A 17,610-nucleotide genomic window follows, 5' to 3' on the forward strand; every position below is an offset into this window, starting at 1 on the left:
CCACCCGGTGTCCGACAGGCGCCGACGGCTCAGGCGTCTCGGGCTGGCTTGTGGGAAAGGGGCCACACAGGTCGAGGCTCGCCTGCCCTCCGCCCCCAACACAGGATTGCAGGGGGTCCTGGCAGCTGAGCCCACCTGCCTCTTGCAGCCGGCCTGGAGTCTGGAGAGCCCCGCGGGAAGGTCAGGACAGACACCCCAGAATAAACAGGCTCCCCGGGGCTCCTCACACCAGACACAGGTTTCCATTCTGTCCTACAGTTCCCTCCGCTCGAAAGTTCCCCGTCTTTTTAAACTGCTTACTTCTAAATAACAGACTCAGAAATAGTCATTGTTTTTAACAGCTTGCTTTTTACACCTGCTCATTTTGCTCTGTGTTGGAAGAGGTTGGCAACCCCAGTTGTACATTAGGACACCTCGTCCAAGTGCCACGTCTGCCTGCCCCTCCCCCCCCGGCCGAGATTCCACAATAAGTGGTCTGGGCTTGGGCTGCCGCGGCAGGGGTTTCCCAGCTGCCCCGGGCCGGGGGTGGTCAAGGGGGGCAGAAGAGGAGGCTGGGAATGCCTGAAATGGCTTGTGCAGTGAGGACACGGGAGGGTCTGGGGAGGGGAAGCTCTGCTCTAACACTGCCCCCCCCCCAGGAGTCGGGCTGCTGCTGGCTGCCCTCCATGTGGCTGCCCCAGGCCTAGTGCCTAGGCCCACCACGGTCCCCGGGGAGTGGGGTGCTGCAGCAGGGCCCCTCGGCCCCCTCCCCTTCTTAATCAGGCGCTCTCTTCCTGGCCAGAAAGAGACCTGCTGGCCGCTCAGCTCTGAGCGCCCAGCTGTGTTCTCCTGGCACACCTGCTGGCTGAGGGCTGCCGGCACCCCTTCTTCCCTTTGTGATCGCACACGTACCCTGTGCTGGGCGCTGTGCCGGCCGCCGTGCTGGCCACCTCGCTGCTGCCCGCTGCTGTCCCACCCGCTTCCCGCTAGGCCCCCAGATCTGGCAAGCACCCACCCAGTGTTGAGGGCAGTGTCCCTTGGACCTGCGCCTGACCGAGCCTGTGCCCTTAGGAAAGTCACCCTTGTGCCTAGAGCGTGGGGTCATAGCAGAGAACCCTTTCTGGACCCTCGAGGTTTAAAATGTCACATGTGGTGGCTCTGCAGAGGCCCAGTGGACACCTGGGCTGTGTTCCACCCGCGGCTCCTGGACCACCAGCCCAGCAAAGTATAGCGTGGCCAGAAACCCAGCTCTAGCAAAGACCCCAGCCCAGCCCCACCGGGGCAAGGCAGGACCCCATCTCTGTGCTGGGCCCCGGCCAGATGCCCGCACACTAATCCCTCAGCCCTGCAATCGGCTTGGGTCCCCCGCTGCCTCTCCTGTGGGGTCTGTACGGGGAACCATGCCCCCTGGCCCCCCAGCCTTGATTTTCTCATCTGCGAAGTGGCGTGAGGTTTTTGTAAAGCACGTGGCACAGGCTTAACAATTGCAGCCAAGCCCAAAGAGAAGTGGGGGTGCTGGGTCCCGACTTAGATGTGGAGGTGGAACTGTGACCACCATTCTGGGTGTCTGCGGGTGGCTCTCCCGTCCCCCCGGATGAGAGCATGTGCCCTGTGAGGGGAGTTACCCGTCCGGGGGCCAGGCTCCGAGGGGGCAGCTGGGGCAGGGCGGGAAGGGTGTCCGGTGCGGTGTGCAGGCCTCGGTGGTGGACAGATGGTGTCACTCAGCTGTCTCTTGTCTTCTCTATTTCTCTGGCTTCTCTCCCCCTCCCCTCCCCCCCCCGCCCTGCTTTTGCCCCGGGTTTGGCCACGGGCAGTGCCAACATACGGCCCTTACGGTAGGTTCTGCTCTCGGTCTGCACGTCTGTCCTGCACGTCAGTCGTGGTCACCGTCACCGGCATGCCTCTCTCCTAGCCCATTCTCTGTGTTCCGTCTCCCCCTCAGGCACCCCCAGGCAGCAGAGCTCAGAGCCCCTGCCTGCCAAGGGCTGCCCCCCATAGAGTTTGCCTGCTTCCGTCCTGGTCTGTCACTGTTCTGGAATATGCCTTGCTGGGTTCTGGGGGCACGGTGCGTGTTAGTGGGAAATCCATAGCGGAGAACATGCAGGTGGAAAGGGCACGCCGGTTTGATTTTGAAGACCTGGGCTTATCTCTCACCTCTCGGTTTTGGGGCCGGGCCACTTCCCCCCGATGAACCCATGGGGGGAGAGCTCCTTAGAGGGGGAGTTCGGAGGGGGCGTCTCAGGGCTGGCGGCTCCCGCCCTCTCAGAGGGGAGCTGGTGAGGATGTACGGGTCAGCCCCACAGTGGGCGCCGGCCCCTGGCTGCCCGTCCTGACGGAGTTGGTCAGCAGACTCAGGTGAAGGGGGACCCCTGGGGAGGGGGACCCTCCCTGACACTCCTGGCTTCGTGGGGCATGCTGCTCTCCACCCTGGGTCCCTTCCCACCAGCTGGACTTACCAGCCCCCCGCGGCTGCTCGCCTCCGCTGTGCGCCCCGGCCAGAGGAGCCCCCTCTTTGCCTGTGCCTCCATGTGCTCAGGACCCCGTTCTCTGTCGGGTGACACAGCCTTGGGGTGGGGGTCCGTCCCAGGTCGAGGGGCTCCCTGCCACCCCCGCCCCTCACCCCTGCCTCTGGGCTCTCACCCTGCAGGCCGCTGCGCCCCCATGAAGAGCATCTCCAGCAGCCTCAAGGAGACCATGAACCCCCACGACATCGTGCAGGACGCCATCCACAACTTCTCGCCCGCCTACCAGCAGTACACACAGCAGTCCACCCTGGAGCCCGGCCCCGCGTGGCGCGGAGGCGCCCACAGCCTCTCGCGCTCCCACAGCCTCAGTGGCGCCCGCGACAATGAGAAGACTCTCCTGCTTAGCTCTGATGACGAGTTCTAGGTGCGGCTGCTGGTGGGGAGGATTGGCACCTGGGCCCAGGGCAGGGTGTGCCCCCCTCCAGCCCTGCGTGCGGGCCGGGAGGCAGGCTGGCACGGCTTTGACCTTGCCTGTTAATTTATTGGACCAGAAACACTCACCTATCGCTTCCAGAGGAACAGCCAGAAGCTGTCGGCCCAGGGGACAGCCCAGGCTCAGCACGAGCCTTCAGGAATATTTATACGTGGCCACCCCTGCACTGCCAGTCGAGGGACGGAGGACGCTGGGAGCGACTCCTGTGGCCCTGTGGCTTGTCCTGTGGCGGTGGCATGGTGGGACCAGCGGTGGCCACGGTGGACCAGCGGCCGCGGCCCTCTCAGCCCCCGCGCGGGTCACCCCCTCCCCCATGAGACTTACAGCCCTGTCCCCAACACCGTGCAATACTCTGACCTGGGTTCTTTCCTGCCTGCGCCCTCCCTTGTGCCCCGTCCACGCTGGATTAGCCTCGCCCTGGGCAAGAGGGGCAGGAGGGAACCCAGATGCTCCCTGCGGCCCCTCCTGTCCCAGGCCTGCCTAGCGTGCTGCAAGGACCAGAGCGACACCGAGAGCCCGTGTCCCATGTTGGAAGAGCGCTCAGGTGCATCTGGGCCCCTGTTGCCGAGGCCTCTCCAAGCAGGGGTCCCTGGGTCCCTGGGTGCCCTCTCCGTGGCTGCCCTTCTTGCCTGCGTCATGCCCCTTCCTCCTGACCTGCTGAGGGCAGCCAGCAGCCCACACTGCCCTATCACTTGGGGTCTTTCTTCTTGAGAGCATTTTGGGCAGAGCCCTTGCTTCCCGGCTGCTGAAAGGGTTGACATCTCCCAGCTCCTCCTTCCCAGGCTGAGCCATGAGAACCTCCACAGGGTCCTGGTCTCTCCCTAGGGCTTCTCCTAACCATTTCAGGGGAAGGGTCTGAGTCTCCACATTTCCGACCAGCTTTGGGAGGAACAGCCCTACGGGAGGGAGGACGGAAGGAGGGGGCGTGCAGCAGGGAGCTGGGAAGCAGGAGGAGTGATCCCAGACTCCTCTCCCTGGCGCCGTATCTACACAGGGCCTGGTGTCCTGCCTCGGCTGGCCCCTCGGCCCATCTCTTCTGTGCCTTAGTCACATATGAAAGCTCCCCCTTCCTAGGCCCTCCGTCTGTCTGGCCGCAGACACTCCCTGGGGGCTCCCTCTCCAGCTGCTGGCACTCCGAGGATCCTGCTGTGCTGGGCCAGTCACCCTTGGACAGGCCTTAGGAGTGGCCAGGATCGCCCGTCCCCTCCCCTCGCTTACCTCCACACGCGTGTACCTGGAGCCTCCCTGGGCCGGAGCCCCCAGGCAGGCTGGGCTTAGACCCACCACTGTCGCGGGGGGAGCCTCTTGGCGGTGACAACGTAGGTTCCTACAGGCGGAGCATTCTGTCGTTTGGAACCCAGATGGCACTTGGTTTGGGCCGTACCAGCCTGGAGAAGGTGGTAGGGTGAGGAGGGCCGCTCCCTGGGGCACCAGACTTCACCGTGGGGTCTCTTCCTTTTCGTTCATTCCTGGAATGAAGTGTGCCAGGGGCCCGGTGTGGGATTCCACCCCTGTCGTCTTCCCAGGCTGCCGCCAGCCCTTGTGACCCAGCCAGCCCCCCAGGGTCTCGGAGGCCTGAGCGCAGGGGCCCGGAGCCCGGCTCTTGGGCCCTGTCTGGTGGGCCTGGCCGGCTGGGTACCAGGCTGCCCAGGGAGGCGGCAGGTGGGAGCAGACTGTCTGAGGAGCTCCTCGGTCCCCACTCCCCCCTTTTGCTTTCACCAATCTGTGATTCTCCTTCCAGGCCAAAGTGTGCTGCCGACTCCCTGCCCCCTGGCCTTGGCCTGCCCCGGCACTTGCTGGCTAGCACGGTTCGTGGGGGGCACGGAGGGAGGACTTGGGGGCAGGGAGCCAGTGGCCCCCGGGGAGTCAAGGGGCCAGCAACGTGTGCCCACCCACTCCACCCTTCCTTCCTAGGATGCGTAACCTTTTTTTTTTTTAATTTTCTCCCCAATAGAGTAGCTCTTTGTACATAAAAAATACTTGAAAAATGAACTGTATGATGTATGAGAGGACAGAGTCCCCTAGTTTTGTATCTCGTGTGTGACTGCCATGAGTTCCACCAGAAAGCCGCTCTATTTTGGTCTCTGTGACATTTTAAATGCGTGACAGAAGTGAGCAAATAAAGTGAGAAATATATATATGAGATAATATAGATTGTATTGAAATCTCTTCTGCCTGTGGGTGAGGTTTTTTTCCTTCCTCTCCCCTGCCTCCCGGGTATGTGTTTGGGGGTGGGTTTCGTGGTTGTGGGCAGGGGTCTCCTAGGAAACCGGCTTCCTCCTAGGGTGTGATGTGTTGGTGATGGGGGAATGCACACTGCCAGAGACTGACGTTGGGGTCCGGGCTCCCACTGGATGCATGGTCTCCCTCTCCACCAGCCGGTGGGACCCAGAGGCTGCTTTGGTCACAAGCCCCCCCCCATGCTGGCGTGTGCAGTTCCCTCTTCTGTCAGCCAGCCAGAGGGGGCCCCACCCCCAAACACTGGCAGCCCCATTCCTACAGGTGTCTCCTGGGGGCTTGAAGAGATTTCCAGGGCTCCTTACTCCTTGCAGGCTCTCTTCCTGCCTCCCTGGGCCCACCCTCCACCATGGGACCCTAGGTCCCTCCCCCTAGGGGCCTGCGGGCTGTGGGCTGCCAGGCCAGGTGCCTGGTCACATAGGGCACCTTCCGGCCACCCGCCTTTGGGGAGGAGGGGCTGGCCTGCTGACAGGAGCCCTCAGGAATGCGGCGTGGGCGGGGGGAACTTCCCAGCCAGCCACGAAACCCCACTTGTGGCTTCCTGCTGCCCTTTTGCAGGCCTGAGCTCAACATCCCAGGATCAGGGAACAGGATCACGGGCCTCAACCTGAGAGGGGGCGAAAGGCCAGTGGACCCAGCCAACCCATGTGGCTTGGCCCTTCCCCAAATTTCAAAGCCCACAGCTGCCACAGACGTGGCCTTTTCCCTCAGCCCAGCCCTGCCACCTCTCTGGACAGAAATCCTCCTCACTGCAGTTGTGAATGTCTGCGCTGCGTGTTAAAGCTTGTAGCCCCTCGGGTTCCCGGGTCTTGTCACACCTACGGCCTTCCAGTACCTTCATCGTACACTGAGGCTGCAAGAAGTCCTCAGAAGTCACAGCTAGAAAAAGGTACACCTGGATTCAAACCCCGATTTCCCTGACCCACAGACCGGTATGCTCTCCACAACTTTTCAGGGTGTCCCCGAAGGGCTGGCACATTGGGCCGAAATTATAGCGAGTTTGGAACTCAAGATGAGACACACAGTTGCCTTTTAGGCCTGCAGGCTGGGACTGAAGAAGCCACTTCTCTCTCGGCCTCCCTGTGTCTTCAGGAACATGGGGAAAATATTTTCTACTTGGCTGTAGAAAGTCAGGCCTCGGTGGGAAAGTGCTGGAAAGATTACTCTTAAATCCGGGAATTTTCCTCTGGGCGGGACTGTTTATTCACTGAAGGGATGCCAGGGATTTAACCCTACATTTCATTGTCCTCCCGGCTTTGTCTTCCCCTGGGAGGTTCCAGGCAACCGGAAGGAAGAACAGAGGTTTTAGCACCACCCCACCCTCCAAATGCCCCAGCAAGAGCCAGTGAGGGCCCAAGGCACAGTTTCTTCATTTGCAAATCAGGGCTAGCTCTCCTCTCCAACAGAGGGTCCTGCCTGGGATTAAAAGAACTCCAGCTTCGGCCCCGCATTCAGAACCATCCCACCCCCCCCAAAAACCATAGCCCAGGAACTTAGACTTCATCACTGTGGAAAAAGAGAACCTGACTTTATTCAGAAAGTCTACAAAATACAGAAGGCGGATAACTCGCTTACTGTAAGTCAGAAAATAAATAAATTCTGGGGGCCGGGCAAAAAAAATTTTTTTAACATTTTTTGGTTGTTGCCATCCGGCTTTCCCTAAATATAAGATAAAATGTGATTTATTTGCAGATATAAAATATAAAGTCCAGCCCAGGACCACGCACCACTTTTCCCAGGGAGTGGGTGCTAGGTTTCTGGCTGGTGAGAATAACTTAGATTCGTGCAATAAATAAAGAGCTGTATACCGGAGGGGGAGGGTTGGGGCTGGGCTCCCCAGGAGAATGGCAGTCAATGGCGGTGGCCACCAGGACACTTCCAGGGGGAGGGGTGGGATCCTTGGCTTCTCCGGACGCCCACCCCTGGCTGCAAGACCTCAGGATCTGTCTTCTCATCCTCCCACCTGCCACAGTGGATGGTCGCCTCCTTGGTCCCCTTTCTCTGCGGCTGGCCAGCTCCCTCCATCTCTTCCATCTGTATCACCTTCTCGGGCCCTCTACTTCTCTTCCTCTAACTCACAGAGGCGGCTCCCAGGCCAGGGAGGCCCTTCCATCATCCTTTCTGGTCCGTGTCCACAGTCCCCCTGACAACCCGGGTTGGTACCCTGGCTGGATCCCCTGGGGGCAGCAGTGGGAAGACCTGGCTTTTCCAGCTCACCCTAGGTGATGTCTAATGGTTCTGCCAGTTTTGGAAGGCCAGGCACCCCCAGGCCTAAAGCAGAGGTGGGAGCATCAGCTTGCCAGCCCCAGGAGATACATATAGGAGCCAAACCTAGTCCTGAATTCTGGGAGGGTGCAGAAGGACTAGGGCGCAACAGGAGCAAACGCTTTACAGAATGAGGGGTGGCCCTCTTCTCCCGGACCACCCTTCTCTAATCCGCTCTGTATCCCATCCTCTGAGCCTAAGAAGGCTGGACTTTCAGCCAAAAGAGACCCCAGACTCCAACACCACCCTACCATTCTCACGAAAATTGTCCCACCCCAGGGCCACCTATTAGGGGCCACAACGAGGAAGACAGTAGGCTCGGGACGGAACATGTGTTCGCCACGGGGGCTGGTGGTCGCAGAGAAATGGCACTTGGGGACAGAGACCACGCTTAGGCACTTTGGGAAGGAAGTAAGGGTGGGGGGCGGGGGCGGGAGGGGCGTGGCTTGGAACGGGGGCGTGGCCGGATAGGCGGGGCGGGCACTAGGAGCAGGCGGCGGGGGCGGGGCCGGGGGCGGGGCCGGGGGCGGAGGCGGGGCCGGGCCCGGGGCCGGGCCCCGGGGCAGACTTGACGATGGTGATGACGCTGGCGGGCGCCACGAGAGCCGCGGGCCCGCGAGCGGCCACGGAGCGCGCGAAGCCCTGCAGCGCCTCGCACTTGCCGCGCAGCGCGTCGAGCTCCAGGCGCATGGCTGCGTTCTCGCGCGCCAGCTTGTCCACCTCGCGCTCCAGCTCGGACTTCTGCTTCTGCAGCTCCTCCTTCTGGCACACGCGCTTCACGCGGCAGCTGGCCGCATAGCCTCGGTTCTTGAGCGTGCGGCGTCGCTGCTTGAGCCGCGTCACCTCCTCTGCGGAGAGCCCGCGCAGGTGCCGATTCAGCTCACGCACCGACAGCCCCATCAGCGCCTCGTCCGACAGGTGCGGCGTGTTCTCGCTCAGCTCACGCTTGATCTGGGGGTAGCAGGTTGGGCGCACGGGAAAACTAAGGCCCAGGGTCGCGCCCTGCCTGTGGGCCTTGGCCCTGGGCCTGGCGCTGGGCGCAGCAGGTGCTGGAGACGGCTCCCTCCCCCCCCCCAGTGCTCCCCCTTCACCACCATAGGCCCTGACGTGGAGGTTGGACTTGCTCCAAGGCCCTGAAGTTGGCGGGGTGGGGGCGGGGGGGGGGACGGGACAAGGAATCCAGAAAGGGGAAACTGGGCCAAACCAGGATCTGAACACAAAAGGAACCACCATGCTGGGGCTTGGCTCTAATTCAACCCCAGTGCCCCAGCCTGGACTCAGCCAGAGAAACCTGGCCCAGAAAGTACCTTTTAAGTCCTCTAGCCCAGGAAGCATTGTTCTAATGGGGAAGGCTGCCCAGAGGGGGAAGTGACCTGCCTCCGGGGGGGCGCACAGCCTATGACCAGAGCCCAGGCCTCTTAGTTTCCAGCCCAGGGCCCTTCCCAGGGCCCCATGAACACCTGAAGCCTGCTGAGCCACCCTTCAGGATTCCAGGAACTGAAGGGGAAGCTGGGATGGGACAGTCAGCCTAGACAAGGAGGACAGGGACAATAGGGGCTGCCTCCTCACCTTCAGGGCTTTGCTGGATAAGGGATCCACAGACATGTTTGCCGAAGGTGTCCTCTGGGCTGAGACCTAGGAGAGAGAGGCGACCACGGTCACTTTCTTTTCTACTTTGAATACAACCCAAACTCACCTCCTTGGCATTCAAGGCCTCTGCTGGTATGGAAGTCCTGTCATACCACCTTTCTCTGTCCCAGTGGTCCAGCCACAGTGGCCCCTTTGAATGGTTCATTCCAGCCTCAGGGCCTTTGCACTTGCCGCTCTCTTTACTGTTGTCTTCCTTTTCATCTCTCCACAGTGACTCTTCATTGAGAGCGCTGCCCAATGTCACCTCTTCGAAGTGGTCTTACCATCCCGGCTAAACACCTCCTGTATCATCACATCACCCTATCGCTAACCCTCATAGTCACCTCTTCCGCAATTATTTTGTTTGGTTACTTGGTTATCTGTCTCTGTCCCACTTCTCCTCCACCAAAATGCAAAGTCAGGAGGACTGCGGTCTTGCCTGTTCTACCATGACATCCATGTGCCTAAATCGGTGCCTGGCACGTAGCAGGTCTCAATAAACAGGCATCAAGTGAACAGACCCCCCCACACCATTCTCCCACAGGGGGTCCAGAGCTGCCTACTCGAATTATTTAACTTTTCACTAAAGTATAATCTATATACAGCAAAGTACACAAACCACATTTGGGGCACCCAGCTGGCTCAGCTGGTAGAGTGTGTAACTCTTGATCTCGGGGTCATGAGTGAGCCCCGCGCTGAGCATAAAGCTTACTTAAAAATATATATATATGCTAGTCAATGATTTTTCAGAGTCCAACCAGCACCCCATCAAAATAAAACGTAACAGTCCCTTCCCCTCTCCCCCAGCCCATGCCCTCCTCACCCCAATCTGTCTTGGGAAATCTTCCCCCGCTGGCTGCTATCAGCACTCACTCAGCACGGCCTGGGCAGACAGGGCAGCCATACCTCAACCTACGAGGGGCCCCGGGGCCCTCAGTGTCCCCCCCACAGGCCTGAAAGCTCCATGTCCCTTTGACAAAAATTTTTTGAGCATCTACTCTATGCCAGACATTGGCAATGGGGAGACATGGCGGGTACATTCTGGAGGCCAGTGGCCATGGTCCGGGGCCAGGAAGGGGACTGTCTCCCAAAGGCCCCTTGAAAGCAGCAGTCCTCCCTGTCCCCAGCAGATCTACCCTTCTCCCCCTTCATTGCTGGCCTGTGTCTCCTCACCTGATAATCACCACAGGGAGGCACTGGTGGTGAGGAGCAAAGGCGGGGAGATGCCCTGTGGCCTGAGATCCAGAGTGCGATTGACCTCATTAGCAACACCCGGGACGCTGAGAGCAGCACGGGCAAACGGGGTCCAAAACCCGGCTTCTCGAGCTTTCTGTGGGGCCCACCTCACAGCCTCAGCTCGGCCTCTGACACATTCCCGCAGGCCCCCGGGTGTCCCTGGGACACGCTGTGGAGAAATGCGAAGTGCACGGACTTTGGTGCCAGCCACCCGTGGGGCCTTCTGATGGTGGTTCCACCCACTAGCTCTGACTCTGGCCGGTCAGGTAACTGCTCTGTGCCTGTTTCCCCAGGGGTGAGCCCCAGAGTGTGTCAGGTCACTCATGTTACTTCCCTCTCAGAACCCTCCCATGGTTCCCATCTCACTTGGAGCCAAAGTCATCACAATGGCCCACAAGCCGCTGCATGGTGTGGCCCAGCGCAGGCCTCTGACTGCAGCTCCTGCTTCATTCTCCTTCCCTCACTCAGCTCCGGCCACACCCTCCTCCTTGCTGTTCCTTGCACACACCATGCACGCTCCTCCCCAGGGCCTTTGCACTGGCTGCTCCCTGGGCCTGGCTCTCTCTTCTCCTAGATGGCCACAGAGCTAGTTTCCTCACCTTCAGGCCTCTTTTCAAATCTCCTGTTCTCACTCAGTTTAGAATTCCCAGTCCCTGGTATACACACACACACACACACACACTCTCTCTCTCTCTCTCTCTCTCTCTCTCTCTCTCCCTCTCTCTTCACCTCCCTTCCCTACCTCATGTTTCTCCACGGTACTTTCCACCGTATGTATTCTTATTCGTCTGTGGTACATATTTGCTCGGAGTCTGCCTCCCCATTCGAGGGCCAGCTCCACGGCAGTGAGAGTCAGCCTGTCCCCTGCCGCGCCTCCAGTGCCCACAGCCCGGCACACGTGCTCAAGGAATGGTGGTTGAATTCTCAGGGTGATTCAGGCCGAGGTGCAGAAAGCCCCCGGCTTCTCTGGAGTCCCCCAGCTCCTCCGGACCCATACAGCCGGTGGGGGGGTGGTCTGACACCCCAGAGGGAAGCAAGGAGACAGGAGGGGGAAGGTGGCATGCGAAGAGATCCCCTCATAGAGACAGCCACCACGGCCCTCGGGCTGGGAAGGTCTTCAGAGGCACGCAAGCTTCTTATGGTGTCGCTGAGGCCCAGAAAGTCCCAAGTCAGGACCCTGGCCTTTCACAGACGCCACCTGGAAACGTTCATACACCCCACCAATCCTACCCTTCAAAACAGTCCTCTTAAAGGGCTGCCTCCCCCTCCCACACACACATCTAGGGAGGGCCTAGAATGCTCTCCTGCTGGCCTCAGCTCATCCTCCACACAGCAACCTGAGGATCTTTCCAGCGTGTGACTCTGGCCATGTCACCACCCAGAGGAAAACCTTCCCTGCTCCTTACTATCCCTGGGACAGAGTCCAGGCCCACCTGTGTGGCATCCCAGGCTTGCCTGCCATCACTGCCCACCTCCGTCTGGCACTTCTGCCCCACAGAATTTCTTTCACTTCCTCTCTCCCACACTTTATTGCTTCTGGGCAACTCTACACACTGTGACACTTCTCCCCTGAGCTTAACTGGCAGATCCCTACTCATCCTTCACCCCTTGGCGCAGATAACTCCTCCTCCAGGAAGCCCTTGGGGACCCACAGAACTTCTTAGGTGCCACCCACCTGAGCACTTCTCTCCTATCTTGTAATGGTCTGTTGCCTTGTCTCCCCCCCAGACACGAAGCTCTGCGTCAGGAAAGCAGTTCTGGGCGCTGATGCCACCAGCACTGGGCCCGGCAGGGGGCAGGCACTGGTGAGATGGGGGTGGGTGGTCTGTCACACCATGACCCCACTTGTCAGTGTCTGAACCGAGGGCCAAGCCCAGCGTTCTCGCTGAACGCTGTCCAGGAGAAAAACCTCCCGCCCTGTCTCCAAACCCTTCCCCCTTTTCCACCTGCTTCCTTGCTTCTGCTTGGCAAGGACTATACACGGATGCTAGGAAGATGGGAAGGCGGAAGGGGTTCCACCCTCATGATGCCTGGCCCCCAGCTGGGGGTATGGGAAGCAAGGAAAGGAGCAATGGATTGAGGCAAGCCTGCGTTGGAGTCCTAGCCCTGTCTTCGCCAGGTTGTGCGACCTGGGGCAAGGTCCACCTCTCTGGGTCTCCACTTTTCCAACTGTAGGATCAGAACAACACCTGCCCAGTGGTCCAAACTGTAGGGGCCAGTGAGCATCTGGGGGTTACGAGCATGGCTCAGTCCGTCCAGGAGCAGTCAGGCCAGTAGCACGCGCTGGGACCTCGCTGGGACTCAGCATTGCCTGGCCGTCTGGGGTCACACAAGACAGGGCCCTGGAGGGCCTCTGGCCCCGCCTCCTCACTTAGCCCAAGAGGAAGGGGCATCTCTTGCCTGAGGTCTCACAGCAGGTAAATAAATGGTCCTGACCCCCAATTCAAGGCCCTTTCTTCAGTGCCAGCCACATCCCCCCCACCCCAATTTTTTTTCTTCTTCCCTTTAAGCCAGCAGAGTCGACCTCCAAGGTCTGCAGGCTCCCAACATTCTTTTGGAGGCACAGGGAATGAACTTACTCTCGGGGATTGACAGCGGCCAAGGCCAGTCAGCGGCCACCAGCCCTCCTGCACTCCCCTCCCTGGCCCCTAGTCCACTCCAGAGACATCCTGTAGACGGCCCACCCACTGGCATGGGCTCCTCTCTGGCTGCTAGGCCATTCTGCTTCCTCTGTGAGGACAGAGGGAAAAAATGTGTTTTCCTGGGCCTTGGCAGCCAGCACTGGCGCAGCCTCCTCCCTGCTGGAAGGGGAGCAAAGCTGGGAGAACCCAGCACCGCAGGGTAGCAGGGGCCTTGCATTCTAGCTCTGGTTCTGCCACCCACTCACACTCGCTGCACCACTTCAGATCCATCACTCCCCTCTCCGGCCCTCAGTTTCCCACCATGCCAAACCTCCACCGAGCCTATAGTACCTTCCAGCACTGATTATTTTGGAGTTTTGAGTGTCAGACTCTGGTTCAGAATGGAGCTCCAAGACCACCAACAGAGTGGAGGCCCTGGAGGAAGGGAAAGGCAATCCCTGAAGGCTTCCTGGAGGCAGGGGCAAGAGAACACAAACTCTGAGACTGTCAGCCTTGACCATCCCTCTGCTCCACCTGCACAACCAGGACCCACTTCCCCTTTCAGCTGAACTATGACCACAGCCGCCTCGTCACTGGCCTCTAGTCTTGCTTGCCTCCACTGCCGGCCCTGCCGTCTGTCCTCCCTGCAGAGCTGTCCGAGGGAGCACTGCTGACAGCTGACACCAACCTACAAACCGGCCCAGGCTCAGCCCATTTCAAAACCCTGCCATGCCAGCCTCCCCTCCGGCCCGCACAGTGGGACCCCCAGGTCTCCATCGGATGCTCTCCACTCTCTCCCAGGATCCTTATGCTCACAACAAGTGAAGGAATGGCCAGTAAATCCTACCATCCTTGTGCCTTTCCCATAGGGAGTGTGTCTGTGTGTGCGTGCGAGGGAGGCTGGCACCTGGGTCTTGAAGGATCTGCTCACTTTTGGGAGACAGCTTCAAGAATCCTGTAGCCCCCCTCGGGCTTCCGGCCTCCCAGGGGTTCCCAGGCCTGTTTCTCCGAGTGTTGCGAAGTTCTTCCAGGCCATGTACCTACTCATTCATTCATTTCATCAGCAAACCTCCGAGAAGCGCCTACTCTGTGCCAGACTTGCTGCTGGGTCCCAAAGACCCAAAGATGAGTCACAACCCCTGCCCCGAAGGGCTTTGTAGATGACCATCACTCCATCTGACCACCCAGCTCACTGGTCACCTCCTCGGGGAAGCCTCCCTTGATTGCCCTGGCTAAGTCAGAGCCCTGTTATAGACTTTCAAATCGCAGTGCCTTCTGCCTCCAACTACCCACCTCAGCTGTGGTTTTGCATTTAGTTCGGTAGCTCTTTCTCCAACTTTGTCTCCCCCTCCTTGTCAGTGAACTCACAGAGGGCAGGCTCTGGGTCTGGTTTGTTCACTGTCTCATACCCAGCGTCGGGCTCATGACAGGCTCCGCGGCAATGCAGGCTCAGACTGTCAGGACTGAGGGAGGTACGGGAGCGCCTAGTGGGTCCTAGACCTTAGGGGAGGCCCGAGGGGATTCAGTGGGAGGTCGAAACTCTCAGAGCTAGCTTTCCATCTGTGAGCCAACCAGCCACTTCCCCTTGTCCCCTGACCCCCCGCCCTACTGGGGGATGTTTCCTGCCCAGCTTTGAAGGATGGGCCTGCCTGGTTCCTGTGCTCCCTGGCTGCCACCTCCCTTACTCAGACCCTATACTCCTGGACATCCCTGGCTCCAGCCTGGGGCTGTTGGCTCTTCTTTCTCTTCCACAGGCTGTGTGTGGAGGATGCCATACTTCCCCAGTCTACACCCATCCTGCCACCCTACATACTGCTTAGTTCCTGCTGCAGGAGACAAGTTCCCAGCTGTGGAAGCAGAGCTCGCCAGGGCTCAAAGATTCAAGGTTAAAAGATCATCTGGTTTCTCACCCCAGTAAACTCAATCACCCCCCCCCCCAATGGAAGCTGTGTCGGTGGAAGGGGTGCAGAAGGAATCTCTAACCCCCATCTCATCCCATAGGGAAAATGGGGAGAGAGGGCTAGGTCAGGACCCCCCCCCTCACATATTAACCCCTCATGGACCAAGACCACGTGTACCACTGCCTGCTGACCATGCCTCTCCCAGAGTGAGGACTCTGGGTCCTAGGGCTGGCCCAGGCCTTCAACTAGCTCCTCAGGTCCAACCATCAATAGGTCTGTCTGACTAATCCCACCTGTGAACTGAAACCACCAGAAGAGCAGAAACCAGCTCCACCCCATCCTCCCGGTCTCACCCTCCCCGACCCAGCAGGTACAACCTCTGAAACCCAGACCAGCCAGAGCAGCCACCAGAGAGGAGGCCAGGGATCCCTTCCCACCTCCCACCTTTGTGGTGGGTTTTCTGGCCCTTCTTCCTCCTGAGAGGGAGGGGATGGGCGACCCTGGGGATGAAGGAGAGTCCCCAGGCTCTGCCTTCCCCAGGCAGCTGGAAAACCTGGGGACAAGGACAGGCACCAGCCCACTTTGTTGCCGGACCCATTAGGGTGCCGAGGCCAGGGGTGGCCCTCCCATCTCACCCCCCAGCCCAGCCGGGTGGAGCCTTTGATACTTTGCCCCACCCTGTGGCTGCAGGCGCTGGCTCTGGGCGGGGGACAAACACCACAGTCACATGGCCATGTCCCTGGGAAACTCCAGGGACAGCAAGGGCCTGGTGGCAGGCTGGTTGGAAGGGGACAGCCCGAGGGAGAATTCCCGTATTCCCGTGTGACCATGGAACTGGCCACTTCCCTCGATCGATTCCTTATTCCGCGTTTATTCCTGGGAGCACACTCTCCCCGAGGTACACAGGCCCCAGGGTCTTCACCGCCCTGGGAGCGCGCGGGCAGACACAGACACCACGCACACACACACACACACTCTCTCTCTCTCTCTCTCTCTCACGCACGCACCGGGCAAGATACGAGCGACACTGGCCCGGGAACACACACGCACGCCCGCCTTCGGACGTAAACAAACCGCGCACGCACGGCCAGCGGGCACCGGTCCAGGGACTGTTCTCACCGAGTCACGTACGTGCACACACCGCCCCCGGCCCCGCCTGGGCGGACGCTGACGCTCGCCGGCCTGCGCTGCCCCTTCCTGCCCGGCTCGGCCGCCGCCCCGCGCGCGCCCCCAGAAAGGGCCCGTCACCACCGCACCCCGCCAAGCCTGCCTGGGCCCCGTCTCGGTCCCCCCGGACCTCTGGCCCCCGCTCCCCCAACCCCCCGTGTTCACCCCCTCCCTCACCCCCCCCCCGCCAGCCGTCCGGGCGAGGGATACACCGGAGCGCAGACGGAGCGGGCCCCGGCGCCCCGCCCCAGGCATGTTCCCGGGCGCGGGGACTCCGCCGCCTCTGGTTTCGCGCGCCCGTCCCCGTCTCGAACCCGCGTCCCTCACCCGTCTCTCGGCCCGCTTCGCCTGGCGCCCCGGGCACGCGCGGCTGCCGCTGCCGCTGCCGTCCGGGCTTGCTGTCCCGGCCCGCGTCCTGGTCCCTCTCCCCTCCGGTCCCAACCGCGCGTCGCTGCGAGCCGGGCTCCCGAGCGCGCCGCGCCGAGTTTTGTTGTGGGGCGGGCGGCGCGGGGGGCGGCGCGGAGTTGTAAGGCGAGCTTCCCGGAATTACTCACTCACAGGATTCCTTTCATTCATAAAAACCCAGTCATGCGGTGACGTCACCGCCCTGCGGTCCCTCCTGCCCCGGAGCGGCCTCCCAGCTCTCGGCCCCGCCTCCAGCTGGCCCCGCCCCGGCTCGGCCCCGCCCCCACAAGGCCCCATTCCTCCACCCCCACCCCCACCCCAGCGCGGGCCGGGATTCTCAACCCCTGTTAGAACATCGGCCGGGCGCATTCACGTGATACCTCGCGAGAGCCGCGTGGGCGGAGGTGTCATTTGTCTCATTTTGCAGTCGACAGCCCCGTGCCTCTTCTCCTTTCAACCTACACCCTCTGCCTTGATGATCTCATCCAGTCCCGTGGTTTTAAATGCCAACCATATGCCCATGATCTCCAAAGAGCTTCTCTGAGTTTTGGGCTGCCCACTGAGCACCTCTCTCTGGGAGCCCGATGAGGATGGCAAAAATCCAGCTCCCAACCACCAACCCTACCTCAGCTCCCTGTACCCCCAGACTTCCCAATTTCAGTTGTTCAAGCCCATTCCTCTTTCTCCCTCCTTCCCCACTAGTCAGGCTGGTTCTACTTCCAGCACCATCCAGCACCATCCAGCACCATCCAGCACCATCCAGCACCTGACCACTCTTCCTCACTCCCAATCCTACCACCTGGCCCAGGCACTATCAACTTACCTGGACAATGGCAGCAAGCCTCCTGATAGCCTCCCCACTTTGCCCCTGAAGCCTTTTTTCACACACAGAAGTTCTTCTTAAAACAAGGATAAGATTCTTTCTCACTACACCCACCCTCTGGTTTAACACCCTCAATGGCTTCCCTTTGCATTTAGAATATAAACTATACTCCTTTCGCTCTATAGGGCCCTAAGCCATCTGGCCTTTACCCAACTCTAAAGCCTCACCTCCTTCGATTCTCCCCTCACCCACTACTCTTCAGCCACGCTGCCCTTCCTCCTGTCTTTCAAACACACCTAACTTATTCCTACCACAGGTCCTTTGCATTAGCTATGTCTTCTTCTGTTCACTGCCCAGCTCTTCCTCATCTCTCAGGCCAGCTTGGATG

The 17,610-nt window shown here is 60.2% G+C and overlaps 2 protein-coding genes across 5 annotated transcripts in view; one reads left to right on the forward strand and one right to left on the reverse strand.

Annotated features, from left to right (window-relative positions):
* TMEM184B (transmembrane protein 184B) overlaps positions 1-5,106 on the forward strand; it is a 47,097-nt gene extending 41,991 nt beyond the window's left edge. For 2 of the 4 annotated variants that reach the window (XM_045779483.2, XM_045779484.2), the window contains exons 9-10: positions 1,794-1,814; positions 2,627-5,106. In XM_045779483.2, coding sequence (XP_045635439.1) covers positions 1,794-1,814; positions 2,627-2,868 — 263 coding nt within the window. In that variant the 3' untranslated portion in view covers positions 2,869-5,106. The remainder of the gene's footprint in view (positions 1-1,793; positions 1,815-2,626) is intronic. The other 2 variants (XM_087868708.1, XM_087868709.1) reach the window with 2 other exon arrangements.
* Positions 5,107-6,678: 1,572 nt separating this feature from the next.
* Positions 6,679-16,642, reverse strand: MAFF (MAF bZIP transcription factor F). Its single transcript, XM_045779547.2, has 3 exons — positions 16,322-16,642; positions 9,010-9,075; positions 6,679-8,391 (listed from the first exon to the last, which is right to left on the reverse strand). Exons 2-3 carry the CDS (start codon positions 9,043-9,045, stop codon positions 7,924-7,926), a joined length of 504 nt encoding a protein of 167 aa, XP_045635503.2. The 5' UTR covers positions 9,046-9,075; positions 16,322-16,642; the 3' UTR covers positions 6,679-7,923.
* Between the last annotated feature and the right edge of the window lie 968 nt (positions 16,643-17,610).

Source organism: Ursus americanus, chromosome 17 (assembly GCF_024610735.1).
Source record: "Ursus americanus isolate L20-20 chromosome 17, mUrsAme1.1.p, whole genome shotgun sequence".
NCBI classification, from domain to species: Eukaryota; Metazoa; Chordata; class Mammalia; order Carnivora; family Ursidae; genus Ursus; species Ursus americanus.